The sequence below is a fragment of the Onychostruthus taczanowskii genome, unplaced genomic scaffold (genome assembly GCF_017590055.1).
Source record: "Onychostruthus taczanowskii isolate IOZ18803 unplaced genomic scaffold, ASM1759005v1 scaffold30, whole genome shotgun sequence".
NCBI classification, from domain to species: domain Eukaryota; kingdom Metazoa; phylum Chordata; class Aves; order Passeriformes; family Passeridae; genus Onychostruthus; species Onychostruthus taczanowskii.
In genome coordinates this window covers 6,430,166-6,454,489 of record NW_024500350.1, presented here as the reverse complement: position 1 = coordinate 6,454,489, position 24,324 = coordinate 6,430,166, and the positions used below count along the sequence as shown (strand labels likewise).

Genomic DNA, 24,324 nt, shown 5'->3' with positions numbered 1-24,324 from the left:
AAGCAGGAAACACACCCAATATTAAACCAGAACATGTGCCCCAAAGAACTTAAGCTTTCCCTTTGCCACGTGACAAGGATCCATAATCGACCTCAGAGGTGAACCAGCAATTCCTGATGCCAGCTTCCCTCATTCTGCATCACTTCATACTTCCTTCATTCCCTTCCACGACGCTGGCTGCCAACACTACAAGGGGTTCTAAAGCAGCTGTCTCAAACCAGTAACTCTGGGATATCCCATGCCAGCTCTCCTGCAAAGTGCATGACTGCTTTCAGAAACAAACCAGCTGCTCCACGAGGTAACTTTGAAGCAATCAATTAAGCCTGCAAACTAAAACCTGAGCAACTTCCTGTGTTTGTGCCACGCATCTTTGCATCCTGCTGATCAGCGCACACTGGTGAGCTCACACTGCTTGACTGCCCCAAAATTTACTGTGCAGTGAGTAGAACAGGGGAAGAAACCGAGAGCTGGGGATGGATCTTTCCAGTTCAGTTCTTTCCAGCCTGGGGGGCACAGACAGCTGTATCCTGAAGTTCTCCAGCCCACCTTTTCCCAGAATTTAAGAGGCATTCAAGAGACTATTTTTTTTTTGATTGTTATATGAACATCATCAGTGGATGCAGATGAAGAGGAATTCTTATTAGTCAGCTTTTGACAGCATGAAATTCAACGCTGGGATTGGGGATTTCTTCATTCCTAGAATTACACTTTGGTCTATGGTCCAAGTCTTTCTGTTATCTGCAAAATGCATCTCTACCACACAGCTGCCTGTGCTGGATTTAAAACCTTGTTGTTCACTTGTTATGGAAACTCCTCCTCATATTTTTCCAGCATTTCTCACCCTTTCAGAGAGCACAATTTAGGTTTTGGAATTTCAGTCTCTTGTTAAAAAATGAATGATCTATGATCTTCCTTTGACAGTGCCAGTTCCCACACTTGGAGCTTTTATAAAGACAAGGTTCAGAGCAAGGTTCAGAAAGTCTGATTCAACCAGTCAGCTGGGTGGGGGAACAGGCACACAGCACCATGGCTATTTCAGTACTTGTATCCCAAGTTTAAGGCAGCTGAGCAAGCTCAAACCACAAAAATAAAATTTAAAAATCATGAAGTGAGCACAACATTTCAAAAGGATCACTTTGCTTTACCGTGGAAGTTCCAAAGTGAAACTAGAGAGAGAGAGGGCTTTGTCTGAACTCTGGGTTCCTTTTCCCGAGCTGCCCATGACTAAGGCTCTGATTTTTATCGTGGCACAAATTACAAAGCAGCTCTGAAGCACAGGCTCCCCACCCTGCAGCCTTTGCTGCAGCACTGCACACAGCCAAACCCCACAGCACCGAAGTCTGGAGGGGAGGAGAATTCCTAAAGCAACATCAAGTTCCCTCCAAAATGACCAAAAGAGGTGCTGTCACCCCCTTGTGTGATTAATGGACAACTTTAAAGGGTGATAAGACTTTTCCCTATGTTAAATGTATCTTGGGTCTTTTCCACTGAAATTAGAGAGAGGAGAACAATCAGCAAAAGCAGTGCAGGGACTGTATGAAATGTCACTGGGCTCATGTGAAGGACAAAAGCAGTGCAGGGACTGTATGAAATACAGTGACTGTATGTCACTGGGCTCATGTGAAGGGATTTTGAGCAAAGCTGACTGTCAACATGTAGGCAAGAGTGTCACAGGTTCAACATTCATTCCAGCTTCCAAATGGGAATGTATATTCTTTTGTTTTTCAGGAAGTTAGTCTCAGCTTCTCAGAACAAAAGCAACAAGTCTCAGGAAAGCTCAGGAGTGACCAAAATTATTAAATTATGTAAATAAATAAAAGTAACTAATATAATAGGCAAAGCCACATGCACCTTCAATATTGAAACAAGAGCACAAAGCAAACTCTCCTGGGAGTCGGCCTGTAATGTTTATTCAGTAAAGCTTTCAGGAACAAGCTTATCCCCAGAATTCCTGACAAACTCCCTCTCGAGTACTATTACTCATTGAAAATTCCTTCCACACTTGCAGCCACATAGAGAATCCTTTCCAGTGCTTTCTACCTCTACATTCTACCATGGAACTGGGTATCTTTAGGGTCCCCTCCAAGCCAAAGCACTCCATGTTTTACCCTGGATATTGCCTACTCTGATCCAACAGGCAGCCAATGAGGGCTCTGTGAGTTCAGTGCTGGTATCCAGCCACCCTCTGCCTACAGGAGCCCAAACACAACAACTCTCAGGAACTCTCCCAGTATTTTAGCTCTCTTTCTGAAGGACAGTTATGTTTTCTCCCTCATGCCCAGATCACTGGAATACAAGCAGCTTGCCTCTTTCTCAGGGCTGATCCCATTCTCCACATGTGAAGACTGCAGCATCAGGTGAGTATTTTCCTTAGATGGCACTGAGTATTATTTTCCAAGTTCTTTCAGTGTTTTGCCATTGCCAGTAAGTGTTTTTTCCCCTCAAGCATCCTCACATTGATACTGATTTGGAGCATGTGCTTTCTTCCTGATTTTCCTATCTCCTTTCCTCAAATTCACTGCAGTCTGCTTCTTCTAAAGGAGCTCCTTTGGTTATCAGCAGCTGTTTTGGCTATCACATCACTGTTTGCCTAGCTCAAATCACAATTTAAGGCATGACTGAGATCCAATCACAAGATGGGAAGCCAAGTCTCTCTGTGAGGTATTTTGGATACATACAGTCTGCACTGGCAGTTGAAATAGCAACACACAGTTTCAAGGAATCCAGGAGATCCCACGCACGTCTGCCTGTCAGATACTCTTATTCTGCTGATCTGATTAAATCTGAACATTAAGTTCTTTTTTCTCAGTGCTGTTATCAGCTCCCTTTTGGCAAGAGGCACGTGAATTGCAGATCTATGTGTTTATAAGCAATTTAGTTGCATGTCAGCCCAGATGCATCAGATAAGAACAAATACTTTTATTTACAATTTGGGGAAACAATCATTAGACAATCTTGCACATAGATAAGAACACACCAGAAGAACCTATCAAATCTTTCACTAACAAAACTTAGCTAGTGCTTTTTCTTTCATAGATGGAATATTTTTTACAACAGGAGATCCTGATGAGTCCCTCTGATTCTCAAGATCATTTGGTCTAACCTGAAGCTAGAAAAGCTGTAATTCACAGCACTGCTACAGAAACATCAGACCTGCAGTAAGTGTGTTTATGTATAAAAATATTTTACAAACCCAACTGCTGACCAAGTTTCACACTTTAATCAAAGAATGGACCAAAATTTCTCCACAAAGAACTTTGAAATGGAGCTGCAAAACTCTATCCAATATTGTTGGGGAAAAATCCAAGCCCTCTGACACTGAAAGGCAATGGATTCAAAGACCATGAGAAATCCCCCACTGGCAGAATTCAGCAGCTCATTACAGCAAGTGCAGTTCCCCTCCTAAGTGCAAGTTTCATATCTCAAGACCAAACCCAAATTCAGAGACCAGGTGCTGGAGTTTTCATACCAGAGATCTGGGAAGCACAATGCCCACCAGTGCTTTAGTTAGAACAGTGACAGTTCAAAGCAGAAAAACAGTCTGGCTTAAAATTTAATCTGTTAAAAACAAAAATGACATTATACATGATGTAACAGGGTTTCACTGAAGTGGTTTGAATTCCTTTATTTGTTACCATCAGCTGGGAATGACCATGAAGAAACTGCCTCCCCACACAGTTCAAGCACCATATTAAAACTCCTGTTTTAAAGGCAATTTTTCCACATGCCATTCCTGCAATCCACAACTGATGAACATCAGCAGATACCTTCATTATTCAAGTGCTAATTAACAGTTCTATTAAAAAACTATTCTACAGAAATGTCAGGTTTTTCTCCAGAGAAAACAGACTTTATTCTTTACTGAGTTTATGTTAAAGTAGATATTCCTGGAAGGTACCACTGATTTGTGACTGATTTAAGTCAAGAGTTCCTAACTGGACATGTAACCCCAAACCCAGTCATTTTTAGATGCCATTTAGTCTTGAAAAGCTACTTTAACAGTCTCCTGCCTGGCCAAACATTTGTAACTTGTTTTTTGTTCGATTTTGACAGATGGTTTATTTCCAGAAAGTCTCCTGGCCCTTACACTGCCCTGTGTTTTTGACATGTCAGTGATGTACTGCTGAGATAATGAGGCAGTCTGAGTTAACTAAAGATAAAGTTATTGGAGTAGACACTAATTACATTTCATCTATTTAAAACCCAGAGATCACAAAGACTACTTAAAACTCAAGACTGAAAAGAAAAATAAAAAAGGACTTACTTGTTCTCCAAGTTTATCCAAGTTGTCCAAGAAATACTTTACAGATTCCCCCTAAAAACAAATCAAACAGTTATTTAAATAAGCGACATCCTTGATCCCAATAGTTTACATTCTGAAGTCCAGATAATTTATCAGAAACCTACATTTAAGCATTGTAAGCTTTAATCACTGCCCTTTTTAAAAGCAGCTATCCTAAAAACACAACTGATGATTTATTCTTAGGCCAGTTAATATTTAAGCTTAAAAGCATAAAAGGCACATTTATAATAGTCACATTCTTCCCAAGTTTAGACTTGATAAATAAATCCAAGTGTTATCCACAGGGAGCATCAATGAAGCAGCCACGCCTTCATTATGAAAAGAAACATTCAATTTCTCTGAGGCTTAGCAGAGTGTGCACACACAGACATTCAGGTGCAGGGATTAATCACCAGAGAAAGTTCATTTCTACTGCAGTGCCACAGGACTCATGCCCACAGGTACTTCCCTGGAGCACAGTGAGTGATGAGCAGGACAAAGGATGAGAAACCACAATAGACAAAGTATTTTATTCACGTTTCCCATCAGACACTAAGCAGAACCTCTGACTCTGAGTGATGAGCAGAACTCCAGTGCATGATATCACATTTACTATCCAGATTTATCTTCTGGATTCAACTCATCCCCGTCCTGGCAAAGGGGAACTGCAGTCTTGAATCCCTCCAGTAATGTGGAACAAAATATTTTTTCATGGTAAACCTGAACCACAGTCAACCCTGCACAACTCCATCAGGGTGCTGGGATTAAGGAGGAATTCTGCCATGGACACTGTTGCACCTGAGTTCACTTGCAATAGGAATGTACTGATGGAATCGACTGCAAAGGCACCTTTTTAAGGTTCCCAGCATCCTCACAGAAGCACAAATCTTCTTCCTTTAGGAAACTCTTAATTACCAGCTGCAATTCATTTCACAGCAAGTGCAGAAAAGAAACCACCTGTGCTTTCACTCTGCAGGTGGAAGAGCAGGAATTCTGACTGAGCTTTCTTGATGAGAAAATCAAACAGCATCTGAGACCGGGGTGACTACACCTAATCCAGACAAGAGAATTAGGACAGGAGCTACACCCTGATAATGACTTCCCCTCGCTTCAATCTGAACTCTGCAAGCTTATCTAGGGGAATATAAACCTCACTATTCAACTGTGCCATCTAAGCACCTACCCTGAGCAGAGCAGGGTAAATAAAGGGCAAAAAGGGGTCTGGCAGACACATCAGCAAGGTACTTTTGCAAGTTTTCCAGGCACTAAAATAAGTTACATAATAAAAGCAGATGCCACACCTTTAAGTGTGCAATTTGAACATCAACTTTTAATGAGGCAAAACTGGGGCTCTGGTTGGAACATGCCTCGTGCTCGACACACGTGCAGGGAGAGAGCCCAACACACCTCTACTGCCTTATTTTACCTCCTGTTTGGCTCAGCTGTCCTCATTTTCTCTGGGGTGACAAACTGCAACAGGAACACCATTTTAGCAGCACACAGCAGCAACTGCTTGCAACGATAGCAGTATTGTATTTTTTCCATCATCTGTTCTAGCCTCAATCCCCTAAGGAAGGTATGCAGGGAAGAGCATTCCTATTTCACAGAAAATAATCAACCCTGATGCATGAATCCATCAAGCTTCCCAAGAAGGAGTAACAGGATCAGAATTCAGGCCTTCCAAGTGCTAAAGCAACTGTCTGTAGCTGAATACTAAGGCAAAATAAAATTTAAGGTCAGATTTAATTTCTTTTTTAGGTGCCAATAGGAGCTGGCAACCTTCCCTTCCCCACAGGTCTGGCTACATACCAATCAGGCAGATTTCAGACTCAGAAAGTGCAGGTATTTACTCTGGAATACCTGAGCCTCAGAGGCTGAACTTGTGTGTGTGCATGCAAACATGCATTTTGATCTTAGACAGCTTTTTTATACGACTTACAGCAATACCTACTCCCTCAAGAAGCAGTAACTCCACAGTTAATGTAGAAGTTACTACCTCTCCTTTAAGTCCCAGTGCTTGCAGCTACTGCAATGCACAGAGCAGTTGGAGCAGACAAGCAAACCACAGCCTGGAAAGGTCACAAAACATCCCCACAGGCAGCTTTCCAAAAGAGGGGATTTCCTGAAATGACAAATGCAAAATACACAGGCCTGCAGCGACAGCAACACTCCAGAGCCACCCATCCAACAGCAAAGTCACTCAGGGAACACCGAGATGCCAGCTCCACTTCTGAGCTGTCACCTACCAGAGTCAATGGCACACAAACATCAAGGTGGCCATGCTGAAACTGAAGAGACTGAACTATTATATCCATCAGTTACAACATAACACAGCTCATTAAGGAGAGACATTCCAGCTTCCCTCCTCCACACCGTGGGCTCAGCTGCTTGGGTTCTCCCCTCATAAAAATCTGTTCAGACAGCAAGTGCTGCGGACATGACTCAGCTCTGTAACCAAGGACAGAAGTTGTTCATTCACTGTTTTTTACCTGCACACCAATTAAAAACCTAGAGCAGCTTCAAACTCATCATCTCTTCTCCCATCCCACTCCAGCCACCCATCCATACCACACAGCCACAACCCAGGGCCCTGACCAGTGGTAATTTTCTGTCTGCCCTGGACATGTTGCTATCAGCAGGCTGAGCTCTGCTAACTACAGACACTCTTGAACAGCAAACTACCTCACTGAACAGATCTTTATCAAAATGCACTACTGGAGAACCAGAGAGTTTTGACCCATTTAAACAAGCTCCAAAGAGGCAGCATTACAAAGGAGCCAAGCTTCAATCCCTTCCCAAAGTGTGTAGTTTTTTATTTTATCCAATAATGAACAGAAACACATTAAAAAACTCAGCACACAACAACTGAGGAAAGCCTTAATGCCACCTATTTTTAAAAATCAGTTAGAAACGGACTCCATTCACATCCCTGTAAAACAACAGCCCCAAAACCAGCTTCCGTGTTAGGCTGCTTTTTCTTGGTAGACACAGAACCAGATCCCACTCAATAAATCCATGACAGTGACCATATTTAAATAGCTGTATTCAACAGCTACCACCTAAAATTTCCTTTCTGACAAACTGTAAACTCTCTGGTTTACCCAAGATGACTAGAAAAAAGAAACTGGGTTTCCCCACTCTGTCCCACTAATGCCAGTGTGGCTCACCATGTCCAGCCCTGCCACGAGGCTGCTCAGCAATCAATCTGTGGTGTCACACCACAAAGGAGCCACACTAAGGGCAAAATCTAGACAGAAATGAGAAACTGAAGGATCTGCCCCCAGTAAAACCCCCACAGTTCTCCTTTACACTCCTGATCTCTTCACACCCACGTTCTGTGAGTACATGGGACGGAAATTTAAAGATTAGCTAAAAATACAGTGATGTCCCCAGGACAGGAAGGACCTTGACCTGTTGGAGGGAGTCCAAAGGAGGCCACCAAGTTGATTACAGAGATGGAGCACCTCGCCTATGAGGAAAGGCTGAGAGAATTGGGAATGTTCAGCCGGGAAAAGGAAGACTTTGGGGTTACCTGATTGTGGCCTTCAGTACCCGAAGGAAGCACACAGGAAAGTTGGAAAAACTATTTACAAGGGTCCGGAGTGAGAGGACAATGGGGAATGGCTTCACACTGAGAGGACAATGGGGAATGGCTTCACACTGACAGAAAGAAGGTTTAGTTTGGTTAATAGGAAGAAATTCTCTACTTTGAGGATTCTGTGGCACTGGCACAAGTTGCCCAGAGCTGTGGATGCTGCATCCCTGGGAATGTTCAAGGCCAGGTTGGACAGGGCTTGGAGCAACCTGAGATAGTGGCAGGTGTCCCTCCACACCATTCCACGGTTCTGTGTGACAGTCTCAAACCAGCCCCAGGTGAACCTTCTTTTTAAAATGCAGATGAACCCTGTGAAGTCATTTGTACAGTTGAGCAGTTTGGAAATGCAAATCTCTGAAGGCTGCAGTGACACTGCAGGAAGCCACCATGCCATGGAGCCCAACTCATCCCCTGCCCACTTCCCTCTCCTGCACTTCAAGCACAGCCCAAAGATGCCAATACAAGGACAAAACCCAGCACAGGCCTGGGCACACATCTCAAATGAACAGAGGTACTGCAATAAGCAAACTTCTTGAGCACACCCCCCCTACAGCAGAATGAACAACCTACACAGCTCCAAAGACCTTCTGGAGTTACAGGAGGGTGCTCTGGCTGTTTTAAACTTTATTAAATTATATCAGGGTATTGGATTTTGAAGCAGTCCCTTTTGAAGGCTTGAGAGAGATGCCCTTTTTTGTTCAGATGGAATATACATGTCTCAGCTGTGGCTCTTCAGCCTCCTCCTGATTCAGAAATGCATGTAAACCACAGGAAGTTGACTGTTAAGTAACTTTATTCATAACTGTCAACTATTCCATTTTCAGAAAGGTTTGAGTCAAACCAGCCTGTGTCTCCTGGAGCCCTGTGATCCTCCCTGAGAGAGCCAAGTCACTTCATAAAGAGTGTACAAGAAAATATTGAAATCTTACTCCTGTCAAGGTGACTGACACAACAGCTTCCCCTACAACTCTCCATTTCACTACTTGTTAAATTAAATATCTCCAGTTCTATAATTCATTCTTTTTACTAAGCCATTTTACCAATTTGTTCTTTTTACAAAGCAGAGGTGGTCATTTAGTTGTAGGCCAACACCTGCTGGTGTGGTCATCTGCAGTAAACCAGAGCAAGTATCTTTTCTAAGCAAACACAGCACAAAGATCACTGACTGGTTACTGCCTAAAGCAAAGCAACCACAAAGAGTTTTGGGGAGGGAAGAAAAAAAAAAACCTACATGAACTACACACCACATGAACACATCTTTTAAACCCAGGAAGCACCAATTTATTTGGTTTCCATGAAAACAATGTCAGCAATCTAAATATGATTTGTTGAAACCTTAGCATAGCCAAGTGGCTTTTAAGCTCTTCAAGGGGATCAGGGACACTGCATTTTTTCCACTAGCAATTGCTTAAAAAAGAAAAAAGAGATCGAGAAAAAGCATCAAATAAAGATTTAGTCATCACAAGGTTTAAAGAAAGAAACAATTTATCAAACCATCTTGGTCTGGCTGCAAGTTCAGTGGAACATACTGAACTGACAAGGCTTATTAAGTGTCTGAAATAATAAATGTGATATTTTAAGAAAACAAGAGATATAACTTAGTAGCTCTATATTAGAACTTTAAGAACCACATAACATTTTCTCTTCCTGACCTTACTTGAATTTCTTGAAAAAGAGAAACAAATATTTCCTATTTTATTTAATTAAAACCCCATAAAAACACAAGAAACAAAAACACCACCAAAAATAAGCTTTTTTACAAGCCTAGTTTAGAATAAGAACAGGTAATTGCAGTGTTTTTAGGCTGGTGTGTACATGCCTAAATATGCAAACCAAACCATCCATAACACTGGAGAATCAGCTTGAAGGAAGATGATGGAGACATAAACAGAGTCTGAAAATTCTGCATTTTACAGCACCCTAGTAATGCTTATAGCACACACTTCATTATCTACAGGGTGTTATTCTGTTAGGGGCTTAATCCAGGAAAATCCATGTTGGAGGGTTTTGGCAAAGGAAAGAATCTCTAGCAACCTTTTTTTCCTTGCCACCCCACCCTAAGCTGATTTAAAAGAAGACTGAGTACAAATCAATAGTGCTGCCACTGAAGTTTTAGCAGATGTCTTCTGAAATGACAGTAATAAACAGAGGGATAATGAATGGAGAAACATTTCAATCAAATCAATCAATGCAGATTCCCAGAGGAAGGGAGATTAGAGGGCAAAACCTCCTCCACCCAAAGGGAATATCCACAGCATCGCACAAAGGAGGGAGATGATCCAGATGATACATTTATGCCATGAATGCATATCCTAATTACACTAATGAGCTCAAATCCTCAACTGTTTGATTGTTAGAGCAGCAGGTTTAACCAAGTCTCATGTCGAGACATTCAACTGGTTTGATCTCTTTTGCTGGCCTCACACTTGGAGGTAAATGAAACAATCCTGGGCCCTTCACAGCTGTCAGGTTTCTACAATTTCTCATTCCAGTCACTCCTTCCAGTGCTCTTTGACGAGGATTCCTCTTTCAAACATGCCCCAGTCAACAGACTAGGACAAAACTTCCCCACATTCATACCTATAACCTGTTTACTCAAGGAACAAAACTTTAAAAATATACTTTCCCTGTTTTACAGCAGCAATCCAGCAACTTGATTGGTATCTCCTAAAGTGAGGGGCAACAATTTATTTCTGAATTGCCACTCCATACTCTAACAGTCGATTTAACACTCACTCTTCAAGCAGTATTAGTAGCATTCTTAAAGTTTACAATAAGCATATACAAGAACTAATTTTTAATAATGGCGTTGAAGGTATTTGGGGGAAAAAAGCCCAGGTAAGCAGTAGTATATTTACTTACCAAACTGCAAATTGGGGTCAAAATATTTGAGTGTGCACTAACACAAAACACATTTCCCTGTGATAGGTTTCCTTCCTCTAAGTGTTAATCATGGCCAAAGCACAGCAGTCCCCATCTATGCCCACACGAGCATTACTGTGGCCGTGTGCAGAGCAGCCAACTGTTCCATGAGAAACTAATCCCAAACTGTCCAAAACCAAAGGGCAAACTGCTGGAAAATGGCACTGCTGCCTGTGGAAGCATGAATGGAGCAGCCTTACAAGGGCTGTGTCACGATCCACTAGTACAAGCAGGGGTCATGATGGTTTGTTAACTGATCTCAGAGTGCAAAAGGGGAATGCTTTTTGTGTATGTGTGAATTTGGACTGTCTGGGAAGGAAGGGACAACTTGAAGTAACTAAGCAGAACCTCCAAGGCAGATTTTGTCTCTTCACCCACCCAGGGAAGTGAAGGGAAACACAGCAGCAGACAGTCTCTTCCAGGCTGAAGCACAGACAGTGTGTGTCAAGACCAGCCATCTCCCAGCTTCTTTCTCTTCCAGCTCAACCATTTGAAAAGCCTTTTAAACCTGATCTGCCCATTTCCAGAGATAAAATTCAGCACATTGGGATTAATTCCCGTTTCTTTGCAAGAACAGAGAGTTCAGACACAGTTGCTGATACAGAGTACAAAATAATGCTGCCCCTCATCAATACACGTCACAAATGTGTCACAGCTCAGGCCAGCTCTCAGAGCTCAGACCCATTTCCCCCTTTCAGCGCGCGCTGCGTGCGGCTCGAGCTGCCTTTGCCTTTTTTCAGAGCCATCAGAACTGCGTCACGCAGGGCAGAAGTGAAACCTGCCTCGTGTTTGGTCCCACACACTGAGTATCTGTCCTAAAAAAAGGAAAGGTTCAAGTCCTGACTCATAGAAGCCATCTTTTGTAAAACCTTTTGGTGGCAGGGCAGAATTGGTGTTTCAACAGGTGGATCACTTTGGCTGGAGGGTGCTCAACTCCAAAAGCACCAAGAGAGGAGTCACCCCAAGTTTATTTCATGAGTGACATTCTTATCTTGCATAACGGTATTAACAAAGAAAGGTGAAGGGGTTTAAGAAGGGGTTTAACCCAATAATATCCCTTTAATCTATTATCCCCTATTTACCGTGTAATCCAATTAATCCATAATTCTCAAAATGTGGAAAACAAATGGAGGGAGACAGAGCACGCCAACCTGAGGGCCTGCACTGTGACACCCTGGCAGCACCTGCAAGCTGGGGACATCTGCCATACCCTGAGAGTGACAGAAGGATGTCACCAAGCCAGGCTGGAATTAAATACTTCAAACAAAGCTCCAGCATCAGCTGCTGCTCCTTCCTGCACCCAGTACAGCAGGGCTCTTCCTTCAAAGTGCCAGACTCACACAACTCACACTCACATTGTCTCCCATCAGCAGAGCATTTACAGTTTCATATATACCATGCCATTCCAATTAAATTAATTAAAACATGATTGAACCCTAAAAAGCAGTTAATCTGCATACCAGTATACCACAGAGCAAACTGTTTCAGTTTTCAATTACTTTCCTAAGAGGGAAGAAATCCATTTCAGTTTTCTCAGTTAGGTATCCCTCCCCTCTGCTGGTGGAATTTAATTGCTGAATTCTTAATTGCTCAAAAAGATGCAAAGTCACTATAGCTTTTAGTAGGAAGCAGCATTGCACTAAAGCCTACAAAACTACAATTTCTAATTCTGAAAGACTGCTTGGAAACCAGGATGTGACATATTCTAGACACAGCTGAGACTCCTTCCAACAATTAAAAACCCTCAGAGTCCACAGCATTAATCCTGGAGTGAAGAAATTCTTCCCTGTGAGGTCCTGGCACAGGTTGTCCATAGAAGCTGTGGCTGGCCCACCCCTGGAATGTCCAAGGCCAGGCTGGACAGAGCTTGGAGCACGCTGGGATGGTGGAAGGTTGGGAGAGGAACAAGATGAGCTTTAAGGTTCCTCCATCCCAAAGCATTCTGTGATTCCATGGTTTTCCTTAGGATCACCATGCCTTCAAATAGGAAGCAAACTCAAGGTTGCTGCAGCCCCTTCTGGAGGTCAGAGCCAGGCTGAGGAACACATGAACTGGCACGTGGGACAACCACAGACCCAGAGCATCCAACGAAAAGGCTTGCCAGAACCTGAACAGAAATTAATCCATGAAAGCAAAGATCAGGTGTACTTTGTTTCTTCACAGGTCTTTTTACTCCTTCCCTAAGTATTTACTATCCAAACTCTTCTTCCACAAAGTTTACTTTAGGAAAGGCACCAATACCATGCAGAAGATTTTCAAATTTCATTGATGAAACCAATCCTCCAAGCCCCAGAACACAGAGACCTAGAAATCCTATGAAAACATGCACTGCCCAAGGAGAAACTGCCACCTCCCAGTTACTATTTACACTCTGGGCAGCATCTCTATAAACCTCAGATGTTTTGCACACAAAACAGACTGGAACCAGACTGTAAACATTTGCTCTTCTTTCAGAGCACTGACCCACTGGCTCCATGACTTCATGTGTTTGCAACTCCAACTGCATTTAATCTAATGCTGGAGCAGTGGTGAGTCTGCAAATCTGCCATCCATCATTTAAAGCTTTACTTGCTTCCAAGTTGTACAAGACCAGCAAAGGCTCCCAAAAACATGACAAATATTTGGCGTGTGGAGATGTATCAGCACTAAAACTGGCCATACTGAACTCGAAGATGCTTAAAAAGTCCATTATTGCATAAACTCTGCACTAAATCACAACATTTCAAAATCAGAGCCCTGAACTGGATCCCAATGCATTTCTCTAGGATTCAGTTTTAAAGTACATTTGGTTCCTATTTCAGCCTCATGAGAAATCCAGATGACTAAAGGCTTTTTAGTTCCTTCCTCTGTCTCAATTAGAAGAATCCATTTCAATTAAGCTCTGATATTTCTGTTTGCAGCCAGTGATGCACTCATAAACCAGCTCTTGTTCCAAGCTGACAAGATCCTGTGATAATTTACTGGGTCTAGTGAAAGACCAACCTGTATCATTCACTGAATATTGGGTGTTAAAAAACTACTAAAAGTTGTGTCAAAAAGAGCTCAAAGTAACACTGAAATACACAAGACTCCCTAAAGAGCACCAAGAGGCTGAAAACATTTCATGTCACTTGTAGAATTTCATACTGTGAATTAACTAAAACTAGAAAAAAATATAAATCAATTACTAGAGCAACCATATAACTTTGCTACTGAAGCCAATTAAGGGTCCCAATATCACCCACTTGTAAAATTTTAATTATCACCCTGCATTACTTTTTCCCCCAAAATTTTGTGTAGATATTTTGAAATACAGATAGTACCAGTGCACTGTTTCCACCCCTAGAAATTCTGCATCCTCTTGATTTGGTCACCAGTGGGTGACAAAATATCATCATGTGCCTGAAGAGAGAAGGGCTGCCAGGCTGGCTGCAGATCCCAGCATTTTGTTTAAAATGATTTCCCCAGCATCTTTAAACAAAGGAAAAAGAAACAGAAACTCATGTGGTACTACACATTCCTGTAGCCTTGAGCCATAAAAAGAATTTGGGGTCTTTTCAGTTCCTTGGTTAAGCCTCTGAAGAGGAGCGTGATATTTCACCTATTAACTGAGGAGACTGAAGGAAAAGAAAAGGAATGACTATGATGGAGAGGTGTGCAACAGGGCACAGTGAATTGAGTGCTGTGAAAGGCAGCTCACTCCCTCTTGCTGTTCAGAAATTTTCTTTTCTGAAGTAGTTGTTGTCAGTTACTGTGAGGACTATTCAGGATGTTTTCTGTATTTAAAATTCCTCAACTTTTCCAGCTCTATTACCTGATGTTTCTTAGTGCAGACATGCAAGTTAAGAAGATACAGGAAGTAATTTAGGACTTTTTTAGCTGCTGATGTATTCTTAAACATCTTTTTCATCACTATTTAAATTCAACTCATCAGGCAACTCTGGAATAAAATATAAGTGTTAGTCTCCAGGATTATTCAGATTTTTTTTTTTAATTAAACACATTTTATTTACAGTTTGAGGCTGCCAAGTTAACTAATATCATGTTCTATGATTCATTTATTCACCTTTAAGATATAAACAAAGGTTTCATATTCCAGAGTGATACAAGATACCACTTGGTATCAGGCAGACTCCATCAGCACTCTGAGTATACAGCTTATTATTCTGTAAAAGGGCAGGTTCTGCACCCTCCAAACTTCTCAACTGAATTTGATAATTCAGATCCTTAGCAAAGGAAAGTGCCAGCAGACACAATGCTGGCACAGAGATTATCTTGCTTTCCCACAACTACAGTTATTCTGTTGCTTGTTTTACGTAGTGAGTGAGGTCAGCTGTACTTGGGTTTTCTCACATTTTCTTAAGCAACTTCCTCAGCTACCACAAGCTGCAGTTTCCTACCCCTTTGCTAGTTCTGTGTAAGAGGTGCAGCCTGAATCCAGAAGGTATCAAACCATTCACCATGAACTGAAGTCTGGGACAATAAAGAGCCAAAACAGTCACCCAGTACAACCTAGGGGTACTATGTGCTTGGTGAGAGCAGACTTCACCAGCCTCTAAGGCTGAAGTCTTGTTACAGCAAACTCAAATTAGGGAGCAGCAGCACAGTGCCTCTGGCATGGCAGCTCGGTCCTGAAGGATCCCATATTTACACTGAAAAAGATCTCTCTCTGCTTCTTGCCTCAGGTGCAGAACACAGGCATGGAAGATGACACTGCTTTTATCCCACACCAGATTTGCTGACAGCCATGAGCCTGGGACTGTGCAGGGTTTGTGTTCAGGAAGTCATTTCCAAATGGACCCAGCACGGGTGCAGCCACTGCTGTTTAAATTCCAAAGGTTGTAAGGAGACAGCTCTGCAGGTACCAACATGCAACACCTTGCAGGTAAGTAGAGAGCACAGAAATGAGCTTGCAGTGAATGTCTGTACCAAGGGCTCAATTTACACTGCACAGCAGAAGCAGCAAAAGTTCCTCTAACACATTTGCAGAGTTTTAAAACAACCTGCTGAGAAGAGGTTCACACGCTAAGATGTGAATATTCATATTCAGAAGGGCACTTGCATTTTGTATTTATTTAACCACGGCTTGGTACAGAATTCCCTTTTTTTGCAAGAAGTAGGTCACCTTCTAGTCTTCTGCAACAAAATGTTTAGGAAACTAAGGCACATGACTATCAACACAGCACAGCTTGGTGGAGATGGCATATGTGTAAGAACACATCCCTCTGCTCCCACACTGCATTGTACAAGTCTGCATTTTAAAAGCAGTGGCTCCCCATAAACAGATCACACAACCCCAGAATGGTTTGGGTTGGAAGGGACCTTAAAGATCCCTTTGTTCCAACGTGCTGCCATGGGCAGGGACCCCTTCCACTAGACCAGGTTACTCAATATCTGCATTGAGTTTGAATTAAGAATTCCATCCTGAGAGATTGCACTGAAACCATGCAGAAAACGTAGGCTTGCACAAGCCAAGTATAGCACACAGGACTCCAAAGGCATTCCTGCTTGGAAGACAACTCATCCTGCTTCAGTCTGGCACAACGTGTCTACATCAAGACAGCTCCTGCTGAAAGACCTCTCTTTCACAGTCCAGAACCACATTTGTGCTTAATAGCAACAAAAAATAAAAATATAATAAAAGAAATATAGCAACATTCTTGAAAAAATACAGCAAAGAGGTTCTCCATTAAAACCAGACCAGCACCAACTGGCAGTAAAGACCAGTCCACTCTCCAAACACTTCAATATTTTGCTGCTAACAAGAAAAGTTACCAGGCAGAAAAGTGGTGGAAAGGGAAGAAGGCAGTCCCAGAAACAGCATTTCAGCTCTCAGAGGCTGAAACAGAAATCCTAATTCCAATTTGGAAAAGGATAAAAAATGGCACTTTGTGTTAAGTTAGTATAATTCACCTGAAGATCAGTCAACTTGACTGAAATATTACAGTCAATCCCCACTACCAATGCACTGGCACACACTGAGGGGTTTTTGGCCACAAACCTGGAGTGAGGACACTCAACCTCTACTGCTGGACTCTAGAGTTAATCCCTATAAGGAGTCTTACTAATACCAACTCAAATCAGCATTATCTTGTCTGGAGAAACAGCAAATCTTCAAAAATCCCAGTCTCTTTTGCGGATTTGAATGGCTCATTTTAAAATATAAATTTGTAAAGCACTTTTCTTTCCATAGTTATAGTGACAATCTTTGATAAATCCTTTTCACCTTAAGACCACGAGATGGCAAGTAGCCTTTTCCAAGGACTTTAAGGAGTCATGCACACAGCACACAGGCCATCCTGTGATCTGATGTTTGGCAGAGTACTGATTAGAGAAAGGGAAAAAAACCTGTTCATACTTCAACATATAAAGAGCAACAGCTTTTTGGGTTTCCACACAAAAATTTAAGCAATACTCAGTGTAATTGCAACACCACATTTCAATAAACTCTGAATTATATGATTAAATGCCCAAATAGCCAATGTTTAGAGAAATGCTGGGTGACTGGATCTCATGTCTGTAATGAAGATTCTCCTGTCAGTCTCAGAAACCTCCTCCCAACAGTTCATGCACTCGTGTCCCAATAGAAGCAACTCTATTGGGAGGAGTTCAAGCAGAGTGGGAGCACTGAACACCCAATCCCAGATCCAAGAGATCTAAGGGGAAAGCCATGCCTACTTCCCAATGTAGGGGCATGGGGAGGTTAAAGAGATGAACACTGGGAGGAAAACACTGCAGAAGCTGCTGAAAGCCACTGTCACAAACACAGTGTGGACACTTCCATGAATGACAGGTAAGACTCTCTTTTTCCAGGCTCTACACTTGTGACTTCAGAGGCACTTTGTGCACTCACCTCACAGCTGTCCCATAAGATGGGAATCCTCCTTCCAAAAGGGAAAACCTCAACATGTGGCAAATTAGCCTGGCTTCACACACAACTGACCTCTGCAGGATCAGGCTCTATAATCAGGCACATTTCAAGATGTGTTAAAAGAACAATAAACTTTCCTAATATTCTGCAGTGGCCATTTGAGGACTCATCCTTTCAGTAGAGCTTCATTAATGTTCTTGTGTGTACAACCGCTCCACTGATATTCAGACAGAACCCCGAAAAGCCCAAGGAGAGTAAGACAAAATGCAATACAATCTCCCAGTAAACTGACCCATACTTGCCAAAAATACTTGTCTGCAGAAGAAAAATGCTACATGGAAGCTGCTGCAAAGCTATCAGGGTAACTTCAAGCAGAACACACCTCTTCCTGTCTTCTATAATCTGATCTAGCAATTGCAGACAGAGAATGTCAGAGAAAAAGTTGTGATCCAGAGGTGAGTGCATATCCTATAATCCTTACTGCATCATCTGTGCCTGCAGTTCTATGCAAATATGGACAAAAATGAAATGTCATCTCACATGAATCTCACATCTCTGCAGCTTTCTGGCTTTAAAATACCCAACAACATTCACTTAAACTGCAAGTAGGGCAGTAAGTATCTGTCTGAAGATCAACAACTGCTGGTAGCAAAGATCAAAACCCACCCAAAAGTTACCTTCAGCAAGAACAAACCCTGAACACATTCAAAGCTTATCACACATCTGAGTAACTTGCCTCTCATCACACTCTTTCATTCTCAGAGAACAATGAGACTCCTGGAGAATACTTCAAAATGCTTCTCTGTCAACAGCTCTCACAGCAAGTTCAAGAAATGACTGACATGAGAGGGAAGTACAAGGCTACTCTTACTCACAAGGGCCCTGCTCAGTGTTCCACAGCACCAAACACTGCTCAGCTGGCAGTGCCCCGGAGCAAAGCTCCAGGAGAACAGCAAATCCTTACAGCCACACACTGAACAGCTCAGCAGCACAAACAGAACAGCTAGGAAATGCCCAGGTAAGTCAGTCTGCATGCTGCAGAATTCACAGAATAGCTGTGTTTCTCCAAGCCACTTCGGATTTTTTACCGGAAACCAAGCATTGACAGAAACGTGAAACGTTAACGAGGTGTCAGGTGTTGGGCTGACTCAGACTAAATCTCTAACTCACCCCTGCCAGCCACCCGAGAGGCCAGAGCAGAAACAAGCCTGGTGGATGGAGGACAGGAAGGCTGAGGATGACCAGAATCTCCAGTGTAAGTTACAGAACTGCCTCAGCTCCAGAGCCAGGCCAGTCTGCAGGAACCTGTGCTAGTGGAACAAGCACCTGAATGAGTCTGGTTTGTAATAAAATGTGAGGGATTATAACATTAACCACCTGGGAAGCACTGAAGTGGCACATATTGCACTAAGCTGTAATTAGCTCTTTCCAGCTTTAAAGCACTACACAAGCATGACCTAATGAATTTTCATAAATGCTGCTGCTAGTGGCCAGAAGGCCCCTATTTTTATACCAAGGAAAATAAATCATATTGGCTATCCCATGACCACTTGAGTTAACAAAATGAGGAAGGACACTCCAGAGAACTAGACATGGAAATGCTGATTCTTAATTCCATTAAAATACAACCAAGTTCTTTTTTTTTTTTTTTTTTTTTTTGCTGCTATAAAAAGATCACATTGTTTCCTTAAGCTCCCAACATCATCAGTAAAAGATCCTGGAGAAAAACAAGAAAAAGCAAGAGCAGCTTAACAAGCCCTCACAAATGTACATATGTGTTGAAGTTTTAACCATATTCTTGCAGAAACCTCAATTTTAAACCCTCTTTCTCTGTACTTCCTACCTGCCCAAGCTACAAATGGCACCTACACTAAAGCTACAAATGTCTTCTACTACATATTCTTGCTGCCTTTCCTCCAGAATCTACATGTAAATTTTGACATTTTTCACTCCTCACCCATCACTGCTCCATTTTCCATTTGCTCACCTCTACCTCTGTCCCAAAATGTCCTATTCCCATGGCAAACACTTCCCTACTGTTTCTGCCTGTGCTCTCCTAGTATGAGCCATGTTTTTCAGTCCAGTGAAAAGTTAAACTCACTCAACAGTCCGAAAAGAAGTTAGAGCAGATACAGCCCAATAATGCTCCTCTACCACATCAGTCCCAGAACTTTATACTATTTTTGTGCCACTTTTCCCTCTCTCCTCCTACTCATCTAATCATTGCTGCTATCTCTTTTTTTTTTTTTGCCACGAGCAGCTAAACTGGAAGCAGAACAGTATTTCCCTCTTTTTCCCCATTCTACAGTGTTAAAAATTTTTAGTCTGGAGCCTTCACTTCAAGAGTCAGTACTTGACACGCCTGAACTGTCTGCTCTCTCCCAACTTCCCCCTGCTCTACCTCCTGACTGGGACACGCCTGTCACTCCCTCCTTAACCATTTGTGTCCTCTCGTGTCACAGCACAGATGTGAACTCTGAACACACTCCTGCAAAGCCTGGAGCAGGTACAGCACGAATCCTCACTGCTCCAGGAGCTTCCCCATGTTCTGCTGCCCACATGGAGCTCTGGCAGAAGTTAAGCTGAAGCTTACTGGGGTAAAACTGAGACTTCATGCTTGGCCAGCACAGCTCACAGTGTCTGTACTCAACACAATGACATCATTCAGCTGCCTTTTTTTTCTTTCATGTTTATAACTTGGCATAAATATGTCCAGCTGAGATTTTGAAAGGATTTAGGAAATAAAATAATATAAGAATAAATAAAGCAGTTACCTTGCTTTCAAAAATTATTAGGACACTACTAACTATTAAGAGCATCTAAAAATATTCCTGAGTTTTACCTAAAGCACAGCATGATAAATATATATTTCTGCAGATAATTTCACAGATTTAGGGATTTACAGAACAAAGTAACAGCTTTTTTCTGTAAGGTTCAGAAGAACAAATTCTTCACTACCCTCTTCACAACCCACTCAAAGTGAAACTCTGCACATGTTTCAGTTATGGAAAGAACCCACTTCCCAGAGCCTCAAGATGACAGAACAGTAATTGCTCCCTTCCTTTTGCTACACAGCCTCAAGTCACTAAACATGTTTAATCGAAGACAAAAGTGTCTTATTGAACAGATTTTAAAGCAGATCCCCCCAGCACAGCAATTACACCAGCAGAAGTCACATCTGCACCAGAATCTTGACTACAGAAGAGCAATTACTCTTTTATGATCACTTGAAGGTGAAACTCAAGGAGCAACAGGTCTCCTTAGGAACTTATTTACAGAGCTCAGCCCAGGGCTGGGCAGGTGATAGGCCACTGCAGCACCTGCCCATTCTGCAATCTGCAGAAGACATTCCATGATCAGGGCAATACATATTTATAGAATATTTACACAACCTCTTTAAGTCAGGCTATGATTACACAACCATTCATAACAGCTCAACAGGAGACATCATGAGCTATTGTTTGGATTCACACTAACACAAAGGTTATTTTTAAGACATAAAAACACAAAGCCACTTATGTTTGAGAGACCTACAAGAACAGATTTAATCTATTTTAAGGTTCTCAGCCCCCACCTCCACAAAACCCTATGCCACTGGCATACACAAGTCTAGGAACTAACCATCAAATTTAACTCAAATTTTTCATTTCTTTTTGCAGCATTTGCGTGGGAATGGAGCAAAGGGAGTTCAGCTGCCACAGACAGTTTGAGCTGCTGCTCAAGAATCAAGAGGTTTCTTTTTCCTCTCCAACCCCACTACTGAATTGTGTACTCTGTCTCTACCCCACTATAAAATTGTGTATTCCATCTTTAGCTGAGAACTTTAATGTAACAAAAGTCTCATTACATGAGTATTAACACAGACATTCAAAATTAAACAGGAAGTATACAGAGGGAATGTTTGCTAGATTGCTCAAACTGGAATAGAGAAGGGAGTGGTTTTTAAATTCTTCTCATTAACCCATGCATATCTTTTCTTTAAAAAATCACATTACTATTAAGCCCTTTTCTGACAAACCATTTTTTTTTTTTTGCTTGGCTTGTTTTTTTACGTTGATGCACCAGTTAATAAAAGGGTGGTAATAATCATATGGTAAAAACACTGTGCAGGTACCAGCTTTGTTACAAAACTTAAAAGCCCTCAATACCTCAGCTTTCCCACATATGAAATGAGGACGGTTACGTCAGAACCTTTTATTATTATTAAAAAAAGGGGGGGAAGTAGCTAAATGCAGCTGTGTGCAACACCACAGAGTAACAGCCAACCACTCAAAAACGCGCAAGGAAGCGCTGGGTCGGCGTTTCACGGAGAAGCGAGGCAGGACCAAAATCACAGGCGGGCAGTTAAAGGCACTGAAGGGCAAATCTTACCAGCTGGAACTCCCTGCGCCTGTCGTAGGCGTGCTGGATGCCACTGTCTGCCCACAGGGCTCGGATGGCCGGCAGGTAGTCCAAAAAAACACCGGTCTCCACCATGCCCTGCGCCACGGTGACGGCGCGGGTGTCGAAAGCCATCACCTTGTCGCCGTTGCTCTGGTTGGCAGGGTCTCCCCACGGGATATGGAGTTTCTCTCTGGCATCCACGAGGACTCGCACGCCTGCAACGACAAGGAAGGGCACTGTGAGCAGAGTTTCTCAGCATCTCCTGTTTCACCAGCCCAGAGGTTTGCACAGAGGAACAATGCATCTACTCAGCACAAAGCTCAACAGGAATATCCACCCGTAGGGAATCGGGAAGTGTCCAAAAAACTGACCCAAACCACTACATATACAGGTAATGTCAAACCCCAGATTTGCTATCTCAAGAACATCATTACCATCAACAGGATTATCCCCACACTGCAAATTCAATTCCTGAAAAAGTGTTGTTTTTAATTACTAACTTTATCCAACCTGTGCTACCAAACTCTTTCACTTGGCTTGAGTAAAAAGTACACTTAGAAGTTGAATTCAAAATATGTTAAACCACCTCATTTCTTGCTTTAAGACTCTCTAGGTTTTGTGCTCTCATCAACTCAGTATCCAGTTATACCAAATTATACAAAGAATATCGCTGACAGTATTTCTATCACTGCCTTTAATATTTTCAGAGAGACTAAGACGTGTACTAAAATCACCGCACTTGCTAAAAGTACATTTCCATAGCTCAAGTGCAGAGGAATTGTATCACCTAAAGGCTTTCCTGCACTTCTGTGGCTGTTTTGGTAAATATTCTCTAGAAGAAAAAGAGTGTTTTAAACTTCTTTTTGAAGTCCTTCTGAAGGATATAAACCCACTGTGCTCATATTGATAAGATAAATGCAGGGAAATGGTTTCTAGTACTGAATTTACTGATGAAAAAATAAAAAGAACATTCCAGAAAGAAGAAGCAACGGTAAAGGCACAGGAAGAGATATAACGAAATGTGGCAACAAACGACTGTACAGTACCATACTCATTCAGTGCCAAGGTGTTTTGTCAAGGTTCACTCCCCTACCATGTTTTTTCTCTCCGTCAAAGGCAGATATCTGTCAAATCTATCTCTGACTGCAAGAAAACAGCCTCCCAGACAGATGTGCAGTCCCTACGTGTATACCTTCAGAGCACCAAGTAGCTTTAACCATAAACTTTGACCTGGTTGAGATACTGCCTTCTATTGCTATCAATACTTTTTCCAGGCTTGATTCATCAGCAGGTTTGTAAAACAGCTCTCTTTGAGAACTGCTGGATTTTCAGAGGCTGAGTCTGGCAACACTTGCTGTTTTGAGAAACCTCAAAGATTTTGTCCAACTATTACACAGTCCAAACTGAAAATCCAAGGAGCAATTTAGATAAGAGAGAAAATGACTGAGGATGACCAATGAAGTCAGGATGACAGCAGTGAAATGAAGTGACCACTATTCCCCTAAACCATGTGTGGAGGTTTTGGCAAAGCATCTATGAGAAAGGCTCTGCCTGCGGGTTGCAGTTAATTGATGTGTCAGCCGAGTTTCCAACACAACGGCAGCGATTCTTCCACTGCAGCGAAATGCTGAAAGCACAGGGCTGGGCTCCTCCTCACGCACTTCCAGGTGCATCTTCCCCCCATCCATTACCGCTCATTACTGCACTCTCACTACCAGGAAATCACAGAATCACGGAATCAATTAGATTGGAAAAGACCTCTGAGATCATTCAGTCCAACCTATGACCGAACACCACCTTGTTAATTAGACTTGCCAGTAAGTGCCACGTCCAGTCCTAAACACCTCCAGCGACAGTGACTCCACCACCTCCCTGGGCAGCCCATTCCCGTCTCTGAAGTAAAGACATTCTTCCTAATGTCCAGCATAAAGTTCCTCCGGTGCAGCTTAACACTGTCCTTTCATCCTATCTCTGGTTCCCTGGGAGCAGAGATAGGATGGAACCCCCACCTGGCTACCACGTCCTTTCAGCGGTTGTCGAGAGCGATAAGATCACCCCTGAGCGTCCTGTTCTTCAGGCTGAGCCCCCCCAGCCCCCTCAGCCGCCCCTTGTGCTCCAGCCCCTTCCCCACCCTACTGTCCTTCTCTGGCCCCGCTCCAGCGCAGCACCAAAAGGCAAAGCCCGGCACCTCCCGGGCTCAAACCGCTGATCCCGGGCCCGGGCGCCGGAGCCGCCCCGCGGGCCGCACCCGGGCGGCGCGGTGACAACCCCGTGGGCCCGGAGGGGCTGCGC

The 24,324-nt window shown here is 42.7% G+C and overlaps 1 protein-coding gene across 1 annotated transcript in view; it reads right to left on the bottom strand.

Annotated features, from left to right (window-relative positions):
- The window catches only part of GNA13 (G protein subunit alpha 13), a 29,827-nt gene that overhangs the window by 4,927 nt on the left and 576 nt on the right, over positions 1–24,324 (bottom strand). Inside the window, exons 2-3 of the mRNA XM_041409141.1 lie at positions 22,021–22,247; positions 4,265–4,315 (exon numbers count right to left, since the gene is read on the bottom strand). Of these exons, the coding sequence (XP_041265075.1) occupies positions 4,265–4,315; positions 22,021–22,247 (278 nt within the window). The remainder of the gene's footprint in view (positions 1–4,264; positions 4,316–22,020; positions 22,248–24,324) is intronic.